Here is a 13026-nt window from a genome sequence, read left to right on the forward strand (position 1 = left end):
CCTAACTTGTATTTTAAAATTTGTTTTTAGTGGAAAACACATTTTCACAATTTCAGCGCTCAGCATTAACCAAGCATCGTGTGAAGCACAAAGGCATACGTGAAGTAGGATTCCAGCTCCCTATTTACAGTGACGCCAGAACCGAGACCAAGGGGAAACACAACTTCATCTGCCTGAAATCTAGGTGGAGAGGAGAGGCCAGGCCCTCAGCTTAGAGGGAATTCAGACCTGGCAAGGCATGGTGGATATGCATATTTGAACAGCTGGGTGATCTGGACATTAACAACGGCACCACTACCAATAATCTTGAGATTGGAAGGTTCTGGTGAAAAAATTAAAACAGTGACAATTCCCAGTGTCTGTAGAAGATACAAACAGTCCAGCACCTTGATCCTGGACACTTCCACAGGTTGTCTCCTGGACTGAGAGTCAGCTCTAGTCGATCTATTCAGAGCCAGACTGCCAGGGATAGCCAGACTCATTAGCAGTTCACTGAAAATCAGCCAAGACTTCCCTTCAAAAACAAAACGATTTCCACATGTAATTGTCTATCTCAAGGAACATACAAGACATTAGGGTGCCCAGATTGAATCTATTAACAGGGAGGCTTGACAGTGGGGCCAGAGCTCTGATTGCTGGGGCTTGATTACAGTAAGTTGAAAGAGTAGGGATAGAGTTAAAAACACGACTTTTGCCATCCTCAGAATTCTATGAATTTTTTTTGGTGCATCCTTGGGAAATGGGTAAAACTGAAACCCATCAAAATAATTGAACATCTTCAAGATTGGATGGCATGAGTGAAAGGGGCTTATGAGAAGTCGGTGACTCCGCATCTTATCATCCAAGAGGACAGCACAGAATCGTTAATACGTCCCTTGAGGGACTAGGATGCTGACGTCTTTTTCTGATACCCGATCATTACGTGACTGGAGAGAGAGAGAGAAGGAAGTCGTTTCATGAATAAAAATCGGAGCGCAACAGTGCAACAAAATAGTCTGTACTTAAAAAGGCCAGAGGCAGACAGATGTTGAGAAGGAAGATTGGTTCAAAGGCACGTTGGGGCAGATCGCTGCGGACCGCACATATAAGGGGGAGCCCAGTCCCCTTCGCCAGCAGAAGCCGCAGCAGAAGCCGCAGCCCGAGGGGCCCGGGAGCAGAGCTGGAGCTGCGGGACCGCGCACCTGCTTGACCACAGGCTCCGCATTCTCGCCCGCCCGCCCTTCTTCCTTCCTCCTTTCCTCCCTCCCTCTCTCCCTCTCTCCCTCCGTCCCTCCCTCCCTCCCTCTCTCCTGCTTTCCTGTCTTCTTTCTCCCGCTGGACTTAAAGCACTTTGCCCACCCTCCCTCCCACTTTGGCTCTTTGTCTGCCGTTCCTCCCTTCCCCATCTTTCTCTCTCCCCTCCTCTGAGTCTCGCTCCTGCAAACTTTTGGGCAGGAAACTGGCAGACAAGTCTCCGCGCTGCTTCTGCGGCCGCGGGTGACGCGTCTCGGGCTGTGAGTCCAGCGCACCAACTTGGCGGAGCCCTTTGTTCATCGTCCTGCTTGGCGACCCAGCCTCTCCAGACCGCGGTAAGAGCTGAATGGCTACGGGAAAGAGAGAGAGAGACTGAGAGAGACAGAGAGAGAAGGGAAGAAAGAAGGAAGGTCTTAGGAAGCCGGGAGACTCACTCTGCGGATTCTTTCTCTGGCAGCCGCTTTGCTTTAGTTTAGGCAGCGGGTGCATGGCCTGCACGTCTCGGGCGCGCGGTTCTCTCTCTAAGTGCAGCGGCAGCGGCTGTGCTCCCGGCCGGCGGCCGCCCCGCGGGCCCCGCACCGCCACCCCGGCCTCACCGCCCCTCCCCCGCAGGATGGCCCTGTGCGGCGGCGCCCGGCTGGCCCTGCTGGTCTACGGGCTCCTGATGCACGGCGCCCACGGCTCACCTGCCGCCGGCCTCCGCTTCCCCGGGATCAGGTAGGTGCGCCGGGGCACCCCGGCTCCGTCCTGCGCCCTGCGGGCCGGGTCCGAGAGGCGGGCTCCCGGCCCCTCCCCCGGCACCCCAAGGCCCGGAGAAACCCACCCTCCCCCGCCCCGCCCGGAAGGGGGCAGGCCCGAGTTGATCTGTCCGCTCCCCTTCGCGGGAGTCGGGGTAGCGGGTTCCTGGAGCGCGCCGGGCTGGGGGTGCCGAGGCCCGGGGTTTGAGCTGGGTGCGCCCGCGAATCTGCTTTGTGGCCGCCGGCTCTAGGGTACCGGGCGGGCTGCTCGGTGGCAGGTCTCCCCCACTTGTGTCCCGAGTCTCAGGCCGCGCTGGGGAGGGAAAGCTGTTGGAGGGAATGCGGAGAAGAGTGAGGTCTGCGGGGGGGAAAGGGGCTGGGGCTTGCGGGGGGACAGACGCGGGGCAGCGAGCGCCCGGCGGGCAAGATGAGGAGCCCGGTGCAGCCCGAGTGGGGCGGCCCCATCGCGCCGGGGTCCCTGCCACGGCCCCGGTCGGCCTGCGGGCGAGTGGGCGCCCCGGATGGGCCGCAGGTGGGAGAGGCCCGAGACCTGGGGCGCTGGGCAGGGCACGAGCCTGGGCACCGAGAGGGAGGAGGGCGAGGGGCACCGCCGTCCGGGGTGGCACTGCCGTCCGGGGTCTGTCCGGAGCAGGCAGGGGCAGCGGGGACCGTAAGGCTGCCCGGCCCCTGGCCCCTCGCGGCTTCCGCGTCCCGAGCGCCCGGCACTTTCGTCAGGGCAGGGCACGGGCAGCCCCGGCTCCAGCCGCAGCCCCCGCCGGACCCGCCCAGTTCAGGGGCGTCTATGACTCCCGTTCCTGCCACCTCTCGGGCCCAAAATAGAAGCGGGAGGTTCTCCGTGACCTACATCCGCGCAGGGAAGCGCTCCCCCGGGCCCGGCGCACATGGCGCCCGCCCTCTCCCTTCCTCGCCCGGCCTCCCGGGGGCTCCGTGTGGGCCCGCGCCGAGTCCTCCCGGGGCTGTGCTCCTGCCCGCCGGTGGGTGCCGGGTGCGGGGGTGCGGGGGGCCCGCCGCAGCTCGCTCGCCTCCTCTCTGCCTGGGCCCCCGGGGCGACCCTTCTCCTCTCGGGGCGGTCGTGTCTGCTGGGCCCCCTCCCAGCTCACGCCTGCACCCTGCTGGGGGGCGTCTGTCCCAGAGCCAGAGCGACCCGGGTGGGGCTGCGCTGACCACTCTCCGCCCCTGCCACCCCTCAGGCCGGAGGACGAGGCGTACGAGGACGACGGATACGCGCTGCTGGACTCGGACCCCGACCCGCCCGGCGAGGGGAGCCCCGCCTCCGCCTCCGGGCTGCGCCACCTCGCCGGCCCGCCCGGGTAGGCCGCGTCGGGGGCTGGAACCCCGAGAGGGGCGGGGGCGGCGGTGCGCCCGGGGCCGGGGTGGGCGCCCCCGTCCTCCCTGCGGCCCCGCATCTCTCATCCTCGGGGCTCCCCCTCCCCGCATCTCCCGGGTCCTCGGGACTCCCCCTCCCCGCATCTCCGGGGTCCTCGGGGGTCCCCCTCCCCGCATCTCCCATCCTCGGGGCTCCCCCTTCCCGCAACTCCCAGGTCCTCGGGGCTCCCCCTTCCCCGCATCTCCCGGGTCCTCGGGGCTCCCCCTTCCCCGCATCTCCCGGGTCCTCGGGGCTCCCCCCTCCCCGCATCTCCCGGGTCCTCGGGGCTCCCCCTTCCCCGCATCTCCCATCCTCGGGGCTCCCCCTTCCCCGCATCACCCATCCTCGGGGCTCCCCCTTCCCCGCATCTCCCATCCTCGGGGCTCCTCCTCCCCGCATCTCCCATCCTCGGGGCTCCCCCTTCCCGCATCTCCCGGGTCCTCGGGGCTCCCCCTTCCCCGCATCTCCCATCCTCGGGGCTCCCCCTTCCCCGCATCTCCCATCCTCGGGGCTCCCCCCTTCCCCGCATCCCCCGGTTCTCGGTGCTGACCCATTGTCCCCCCAGCCCCACTCCCGCACTCCCCGGGCCCTGGGGGCTCCCTCCCTCTTTGTCCCCCACCAGTCCCCGCATCTCCCGGCCCCGGGGCTCCCCGGGCAGCTCGGCGGAGGGCTCGGAGGGGGCGCGCCCAGCTGGGGCGGGGTGGCCGGTGGCGGCTGTTTGGGGCACAGGGGTGACTCTGGACTTTGCCTCCGCTGCAGAGGTGCGGCCCTCGGGACGCTGGACCAGGCCTACCGCAGGCTGCTGGGCCGATTGTCCGCCACGCAGCACCTGCAGACACTCGCGGCGCAGGGCGCGGGGTAAGTGGGCGGGCGCTCGAGCGCCGGGCGGGGGGCCGGGGGGTGGGGCCGGGCGCGGCGGGGCGGGGCGGCGCCTGCGCGCTGGGGTGCCCGTGGGGCGGGGCCGGGCCCGGGCCCGGGCGTGGTTGGTCCGGGGGCGTGTCCGGGGCGGGGCTACCCGTCGGGGCGTGGCCGAGCGGGCGGGGCGGGGCGGCCTGCAGGTGGGGCGGTGGGCGGGGCCGGAGGGTGGGTCCCGGGCAGGTGGGGGTCCAGGTGCGGCCCCGGGCCCCTGAGCCGCGAACCGCGGCAAGCCGCGGAGCCCTGGGGTCCCACCAGCTTTCTCTGAGTTATTTGTATGTGTTTGGCTGTCTGTCGCCCCTTTGTTTCACCGAAATACTCACCTCTAGCGGCACCCGCTGTGTCCCGAAGGGCCTGACCAGGCTGGCTGGAGAGGAGCCCAGCCCACCCTCAGTTGCTGGACTTCAGCCTTTCCCGGATGACTCGCTAGATTTTTTTTTTTTATATATATATATAAGCATGACATTTTCTTTTATGGGAGGAAGAAGAGAGTTTTTCTTCTTATAGTAAATTCATTTTTTTAAAATTGTGAGTAATGGTTAGGAGTTAGTCTTTTCTCAACACTCCCATCACAAAGGTCCGTGTCCCCATCCCTCACCCCAGATAACCGCTGTGATTCCCCGTCTTAGATGACAGTTGACCCCCCCCCCCCCGCATTTGTTTGTTCAAGTCGAAACAAACCCGGAGCCAGAGCCCAGGGCTCGCACAGGGCACAGGGCACAGGGCTCTGCAGAGGGCAGAGTCTGCACGGCCTGTGGCAAGCAGGTCACATTTGCACAGTGAATGATTCATGCGATGAAAACTATTGCCTACGGCCTGTCCACTTAAATTAGCAACTCGCTTTTTTTTTTTTTTTGTTTAGACTTAGTTCCTGGGGAGGAGAGGACTGCAGGATGTGCCTAGTGCAGGGGTGGCAGCTTGGGCTCCTGGGCTGCCCTTCTGATGACAGTGTGTTGGCAGGAGGGTGGCAGGAGGGCAGGAGGGTGGCAGGAAGGGTGGCAGGAGGGTGGCAGGAAGGGTGGCAGGAGGGCAGAAGGGTGGCAGGAAGGGTGGCAGGAGGGCAGCAGGGTGGCAGGAAGGGTGGCAGGAGGGCAGGAGGGTGGCAGGAGGGTGGCAGGAAGGGTGGCAGGAAGGGTGGCAGGAGTGCGGCAGGTTCAGAGCCAGTGGGAGTCTCAGGCCTGGGGGCTCCTCCTGGGCCTTCAAGGAAGAAGTTAGTGGCAGGAAATGGTTTGTGAGGGGAGAGGTCTCCAGCTCAGCCCCTTCTCCCTGGCTTCCTGGCTGAAGCGGCAGCATGGGGGTCTGATGCCCCCATTCCCCAGAGCAGGTGGACCTGTGTCTCCCACCCTGCTCACCCTCTCCCCTCCCTTGCAGGGGGAGCCTGTCTCCCACCCTGCTCACCCTCTCCCCTCCCCTTGCAGGGGGAGCCTGTCCCTGTCTCCCACCCTGCTCACCCTCTCCCCTCCCTTGCAGGGGGAGCCTGGGCATCACTGAGGAAGACTGCGAGCCTCTCTCCAAGCGCCACTCAGATGGCATCTTCACCGACAGCTACAGCCGCTACCGGAAACAAATGGCTGTCAAGAAATACTTGGAGGCTGTGCTGGGGAAAAGGTACAAGCAGAGGGCCAGAAACAAAGGGCGGCGGATAGCATATTTGTAGCAAAGGGCCGGCCCCCAGCTGCCTGCCCAGCCTGAGCGCTGCAAGTGGCCCTCCGCCGACTCCACCACACTCATCGCTCATGCCTCCACCCCACGTGTATCTATGACGTGAAGCCATTAAATGGATATTTTGATAACATTTGTTTTTCTTTTTACAAAGCACTAGAGAATGCACAGATATACTTTGTGGACCAATTATTGATATATATATATATACATATTATAAATATATATTAAGATATATGAGTATAACAGAGCAGTTCATATACAAAGTGTGACAAAGGTTGAAAATTCACTTGAGTTGTTTATGTTTTTATATAAAATAAATAGAGAAATAGACAATCATTGTTTTCAATATTACTCCTATTTTTGTAAACTGGAACTGAAAGGATAGTATTTTTATCCGTGACTGGCCTGAAGATATTAATGCTGACCACTTGCTATTGTGTATGGACAGTGGTACTCTGTGCCAGGGAGACTCGGGGCAATGCCTTGGGAGAGCTGCTGAGTCTCTGGCCAGGCGCCTTCACCTCAGCCGACTCAGCTAGGCACGGTTCCCCTCACTGGGTGGCAATTCCAATAGTTCTTTCTTTCTTTCTTTTTATTTATTTACTTATTTATTTATTATTGGATAGAGACAGAGAGAAATTGAGAGGCAGGGGGTGATAGAAAAGACAGAGACACCTGCAGCCCTGCTTCACCACTCGTGAAGCTTTCCTCCTGCCGTGGGGATGAGGGGCTTGAACCTGGGTCCTTGCGCCTGTAACGTGAGCATGCGACCAGGTGTGCCCCCACCTGGCCCCTATTTCTGCTTTCTTTGATTCTCCTTTTATGTATATTTATCTCTTTAGAAAGGAATTAGAAAGGAATTCTGATAAAATGACAGCTCCATCTAAATTGTGCTTCTCCACTGAAGCCTCTCTGCACCCAGGGGGAAGGTCTGGAGGCTGCTCAGAACAGGGAGACCTGGGTAGGAAGCTCCCTTTTCTGTCTGCCTCTGCTTCCAGGGAGCCCAACATCCCCAATATTAGAGCAGTTGGAACACAGTGAAGGAAGTGTAGGTGGACTGGAAGAGAAAGGGCAGAAGGCAGTAAGAGGGTCCTGAAAAGGGACCAGTTTGTGGCTCTCCCTAATCTGGGATGCTGAGGGCAAGCTGAGTCTCTGGGAACTCTGCCCAGCTGACTTTGGGTGTGGGGTGTTGGAAATGGGTGCCAAGTACAATGTGTTTTTCTCCAGTGCTATCCATGCTTCTCATCTTGTGAAATGGCCAGGGTTCTCCTCTTTGAAGCCCCGCTCTGTCGCTCTGTCGGGGGCCACCCCTCTCCTTTGTGATTTTCTGCAAACCTCCCCCCCACCCTCTGGCTCTGTTTAAATACCGCTTCCATCACCCATTCACTCTCTCAAACTTGTGAATGCTTCTTATTTTTATAATAGTCATTATTTTTTGGTGTTGCTCTTTGATGCAAGCGCTTATCGTTGTAAAGTTTAGGAACCCATGTGCGGCCACTACTAAGCAAGTAACTGTGAACATTTGGTTTGTTGCATTTGTAGGTAAAATGTATTTTTCTACATTATGGCTTATTGCTCAGTAAACTCTGTTTCATAAAACCAACTTTTGTCATATTAGAATGTGTAGTGTTCACATGTTGCTCAGTTTTACAAACTGATAAATACTTTCAATCTCATCTTCAAATGTATGAGTACTATCTTAATATCAGTATTTGTGGTCGAGAGTGAGGGAATCAAGCCCTAACCAACCACAAGGACCTTCCCTGGTGTCCTTTCTAGGCTACAGAAGGCATGTCTGTTTCCTGTAATTCCTTGAACATCCTGAGAAATCTGTCTAAACAAAAGAAACTCCTCCCAGCAACTAGGTCAAGCAACAACAGTTAAACCAGAGAGTCCCCCAAATTTCAGGCACAAATTCTTTTTGGAAAAGAAAACAAGAAAAGATGGAATGTTAGCTTGTAAAGTTGAAAGGACTTTTCCCTTTTTCTTTACGGAGTCGATCAGTATGAACTCATGTTGAATAAATCAAAAGAAAACAGAATCGGATTCACATTCCCGGACGGGACGGGTCCTGTCAGGAGATCACCTGGCGAGCAGTGACAGCAGAGGCCCTGGGTCTCTGCGGGAGTCCCGAGCACGGGGCGTGTCTTTCCGCAGCTCTGCAGTCCCCTCCCCAGGCAGTGTGACCCAGGATGCCCTTTGCAGCTCTAGTGCCTTTCTCGCCTTTTAAATCGCCACGAAACACAGATGGCTATTTAGTGGCCCTACAATGCTGCAACACATCAGCTTGCATTTAGTCTTCATTATTTGTTTCTTGGATAACGGGCAGAGTTCTCTGCATTCGTGTCAGCTGTTAGTGGTGAACTAGGGCTCTGGGTAACCTTTTATTTAAAGTCTTACACTAGTGTTCCTGTGGCAAGTTGCACGCATTCACAGTGATCACCCAATTACTCTTTGTAAACTTTCTAAGAGATGCCAAGAGCCTTACTACACTGGAGCAGATTTATGGTAGAGTGATGATCTAGGTAGATGTTAGTCTTGAAACTCTTATTTTGTGTGCAACTGACTATAGAAACATATTAACCAAGTATTGCTACACACATGCTATCTATAATAGGACTTTGATAACTGTTATATAAAGTGTGTGAAATTTGTATGAATAAATTTTTGTAAACAATGCAGCTTCGTCTAATGTTTGGAGAAATAACACATTTAGGAAATAAGTCCATTAAAATCTTTTAAAGTGCTATGTTTTCTTTAGCAGTCACAAGATTTTTCATGTCTTAAGAGCACATTTCCATAGGCTGTAATATCTGCTGGATGGGTTTTTGGATTCAACCAAAATGTTAAAACAGAGATGCCTAAGAAGTTATTAAGATCACAAATAGGCACAGACATTGGGATGTTTATAAAATGCACAGTTTAGATGAGTTCTCCCCTGCTAGTATGTCTACATATAGATTGCTCAGTCTTCAGAAAAACCCCTACGCACTGGTCTGAGAGAGTGCCTGGTGGTCTAGTGCTGTCCTACCACTGGTCTGAGAGAGTGCCTGGTGGTCTAGTGCTGTCCTACCACTGGTCTGAGAGAGTGCCTGGTGGTCTAGTGCTGTCCTACCACTGGTCTGAGAGAGTGCCTGGTGGTCTAGTGCTGTCCTACCAAAGACGCCTCTGCAGACTCAGCTGATCTTGACAACGTACTGTTTAACAGTGATGTAAATAATCAATGTGGGGGGCCTTAAAATGTGTTTAAAGATCTACTACCTCTGACTTAAACATTGGGGGTAGAAGGAAAAATATGAGTAAGCAAGGGGTTAAGTACTTTAAAAAGAAAATAGACTTTGAAGTCTTGAGCAGAATGTGAAAAATCATTTGTGAATTATGTGTTTTATCAACTCATAGTAACAATCTTTAAAGCAAAACCTTCACAGGAAATCCCCATAGATTTCTTTTTTCTCCTTCCTTCCTTCCTTCCTTCCTTCCTTCCTTCCTTCCTTCCTTCCTTCCTTCCTTCTTCCTTCTTTTCTTTCTTATCATAGCATTGCTCAGCTCTCACTTATGGTGGTGTGGGGGACTGAACCTGGGACTTAGGAGCCTCAGCAGGAGAATCTCTGCGTGACCATTATGCTGCTATTCCTGCCCCCATAGATTTCTTCATGGTGTTTATTGTGGCGTCCTTCACGGCTCTGGGTTTAGACCAGTGTTTCTGTGACAGTCACACATACAGTCAGTCACATCCTGTTTAACTTGAACAACCAGGTCTTCATCCTGAAGTGAAATATACTCAGGTATCAACAAACTTGCCACAAAAGGGGACTTGCAAGGACATCAAGGATTCTCCTTCTCTATCTCCCCTTTTCCTCTCAATTTCTGGCTGTCTCTATCCAATAAACAAATAAAGATAATAAAAGAAAACCTTTTGCTTAATGCTAGTCACTCCGGTCTTAATCGGGCCGGCATCGTGACTCACTTTGTTTTGCCGTGTGTGCAAACTTCAATGTTGCGGTTCCCCCACCCCCACCTCCCAGCCTCTCAAGAAGGAAGAAGAGAGGCAAGGAGACCCACTGAGGAACTGCAGGAGGAGGAGCCGGGCAGCAGTGCTCCCTGTTAAGCACACATACCACCATGCACAAGGACCCGGGTTGGAGCCCCTGCTCCCCACCTGCCTGGGAGGAAGCTTCATTAGTGGTGAAGCAGGTCTGCTGGCCTGTCTTTCTCACTCCCTCTCTATCTCCCCTGCCATCTCAATTTCTCTCTGTCCTGTCAAATAAAAAAAAAAATTAAAAAAGGAAAGAATGGCTGCCGGGAGTGGTGGATTCATAGTTGTGGCACCGAGCCTCAGTGATTAAAAAATTTAAAAATTGCACAACAGAGAAGAAACTTCCAAGAGCCTATGACCTCTAAGACCACTGAGGCAAAGAGAAACTGTTGGGATTATGTGTGAGTCTGGTACAATAAACAGTTCATACTTTTCTCCACTACTCAGCCATGTGTGACATTTTTTTGTTTTGGAGAAAGGGCAGCTAGAGACCTGTGGCTCCTAACCCCGGGGTTCCTAATGCCTCTGCTCTGCACCCTCTGCCTTGCCTTCCTGGCTCCTAACCCCGGGGTTCCTAATGCCTTTGCTCTGCACCCTCTGCCTTGCCTTCCTGGCTCCTAACCCCGGGGTTCCTAATGCCTCTGCTCTGCACCCTCTGCCTTGCCTTCCTGGCTCCTAACCCCGGGGTTCCTAATGCCTCTGCTCTGCACCCTCTGCCTTGCCTTCCTGGCTCCTAACCCCGGGGTTCCTAATGCCTCTGCTCTGCACCCTCTGCCTTGCCTTCCTGCTCCTAACCCCGGGGTTCCTAATGCCTTTGCTCTGCACCCTCTGCCTTGCCTTCCTGGCTCCTAACCCCGGGGGTTCCTAATGCCTCTGCTCTGCACCCTCTGCCTTGCCTTCCTGGCTCCTAACCCCGGGGTTCCTAATGCCTCTGCTCTGCACCCTCTGCCTTGCCTTCCTGGCTCCTAACCCCGGGGTTCCTAATGCCTCTGCTCTGCACCCTCTGCCTTGCCTTCCTGGCTCCTAACCCCGGGGGTTCCTAATGCCTCTGCTCTGCACCCTCTGCCTTGCCTTCCTGCTCCTAACCCCGGGGTTCCTAATGCCTTTGCTCTGCACCCTCTGCCTTGCCTTCCTGGCTCCTAACCCCGGGGGTTCCTAATGCCTCTGCTCTGCACCCTCTGCCTTGCCTTCCTGGCTCCTAACCCCGGGGTTCCTAATGCCTCTGCTCTGCACCCTCTGCCTTGCCTTCCTGGCTCCTAACCCCGGGGTTCCTAATGCCTCTGCTCTGCACCCTCTGCCTTGCCTTCCTGGCTCCTAACCCCGGGGGTTCCTAATGCCTCTGCTCTGCACCCTCTGCCTTGCCTTCCTGCTCCTAACCCCGGGGTTCCTAATGCCTTTGCTCTGCACCCTCTGCCTTGCCTTCCTGGCTCCTAACCCCGGGGGTTCCTAATGCCTCTGCTCTGCACCCTCTGCCTTGCCTTCCTGGCTCCTAACCCCGGGGTTCCTAATGCCTCTGCTCTGCACCCTCTGCCTTGCCTTCCTGGCTCCTAACCCCGGGGTTCCTAATGCCTCTGCTCTGCACCCTCTGCCTTGCCTTCCTGGCTCCTAACCCCGGGGGTTCCTAATGCCTCTGCTCTGCACCCTCTGCCTTGCCTTCCTGGCTCCTAACCCCGGGGTTCCTAATGCCTCTGCTCTGCACCCTCTGCCTTGCCTTCCTGGCTCCTAACCCCGGGGTTCCTAATGCCTCTGCTCTGCACCCTCTGCCTTGCCTTCCTGGCTCCTAACCCCGGGGTTCCTAATGCCTCTGCTCTGCACCCTCTGCCTTGCCTTCCTGGCTCCTAACCCCGGGGTTCCTAATGCCTTTGCTCTGCACCCTCTGCCTTGCCTTCCTGGCTCCTAACCCCGGGGGTTCCTAATGCCTTTGCTCTGCACCTTCTGCCTTGCCTTCCTGGCTCCTAACCCCAGGGGTTCCTAATGCCTCTGCTCTGCACCCTCTGCCTTGCCTTCCTGGCTCCTAACCCCGGGGGTTCCTAATGCCTTTGCTCTGCACCTTCTGCCTTGCCTTCCTGGCTCCTAACCCCGGGGTTCCTAATGCCTCTGCTCTGCACCCTCTGCCTTGCCTTCCTGGCTCCTAACCCCGGGGTTCCTAATGCCTCTGCTCTGCACCCTCTGCCTTGCCTTCCTGCTCCTAACCCCGGGGTTCCTAATGCCTTTGCTCTGCACCCTCTGCCTTGCCTTCCTGGCTCCCCAAACTGAATCTAACTGGGATTTCTCCAGGGGCTAGGCCTCATACAGATGCCACAAGGCAAGACCGTTTTAATCCTGCTGCTTAGTGCAGGGTCAGGCCCAAAGTAGGGGCTCACAGTTTTTTGTGCCTTCCTCTCACCTGTGGCACAAGAATAACAAAGCTGCTGACAGTACCTATAGCCTCCAACACTAACAGTGCTGCTCTGGGATTGGCATGATTCTGCCTGCCTTGCCTGTATTGTCTCATTAAAAATGCCTTCATTTTTTGTGCAGGGGAAGATAGCTTAGTGGTTATGCAAAAGAATCTCATGCCTGATTCTAAAAGGTCGGAAGTTCAATTGCCAACTCCACCAAAGTCAGAGCTCAGGTTTTAAAAAACGGAAGTATTTATTTGAATGAGCAAGAAAGGCCAGAAAGGTATCAGATGGGTCACCTAAACTTATACCTGAAAAAAATCGAGCAATACTATTATTATAAAATGTGGCTTCAGTTAAAACTAAAAACGATAATTCCAACCAAAAGAACCTATCCAACAACGATGATGACAACAATAATAACTACAACAATAATAAAAACAAGGGCAACAAAAAAGAAATAAATATATAAATAAATATTTTAAAAAAAGGAAACACTGACAGAAGCCACAGGATAAGAGGGGTACAACTCCACACAATTCCCACCACCAGAACTCCGTGTCCCCTCCCCTCCCCTGATAGCTTTCCCATTCTCCATCCCTCTGGGAGCATGGACCCAGGGTCATTGTAGGGTGCAGAAGGGGGAAGGTCTGGCTTCTGTCATTGCTTCCC

At 55.6% G+C, this 13026-nt stretch overlaps 1 protein-coding gene and 1 long non-coding RNA gene across 3 annotated transcripts in view; one reads left to right on the forward strand and one right to left on the reverse strand.

Moving 5' to 3' along the window:
* The window catches only part of LOC132536650 (uncharacterized), a 77129-nt gene that overhangs the window by 7589 nt on the left and 56514 nt on the right, over nucleotides 1-13026 (reverse strand). The window lies entirely within an intron of this gene.
* Nucleotides 1389-6273, forward strand: ADCYAP1 (adenylate cyclase activating polypeptide 1). 2 transcript variants are annotated; one of them, XM_060184790.1, is made up of 5 exons: nucleotides 1389-1568; nucleotides 1846-1950; nucleotides 3182-3301; nucleotides 4117-4215; nucleotides 5743-6273. In XM_060184790.1, exons 2-5 carry the CDS (start codon nucleotides 1847-1849, stop codon nucleotides 5927-5929), a joined length of 510 nt encoding a protein of 169 aa, XP_060040773.1. In that variant the 5' UTR covers nucleotides 1389-1568; nucleotide 1846; the 3' UTR covers nucleotides 5930-6273. The 2 variants fall into 2 exon arrangements, with proteins under 2 accessions (XP_060040773.1, XP_060040772.1); XM_060184789.1 differs by lacking the exon at nucleotides 1389-1568 and having other exon boundaries at nucleotides 1655-1950.

The sequence above is a fragment of the Erinaceus europaeus genome, unplaced genomic scaffold (genome assembly GCF_950295315.1).
Source record: "Erinaceus europaeus unplaced genomic scaffold, mEriEur2.1 scaffold_468, whole genome shotgun sequence".
NCBI classification, from domain to species: domain Eukaryota; kingdom Metazoa; phylum Chordata; class Mammalia; order Eulipotyphla; family Erinaceidae; genus Erinaceus; species Erinaceus europaeus.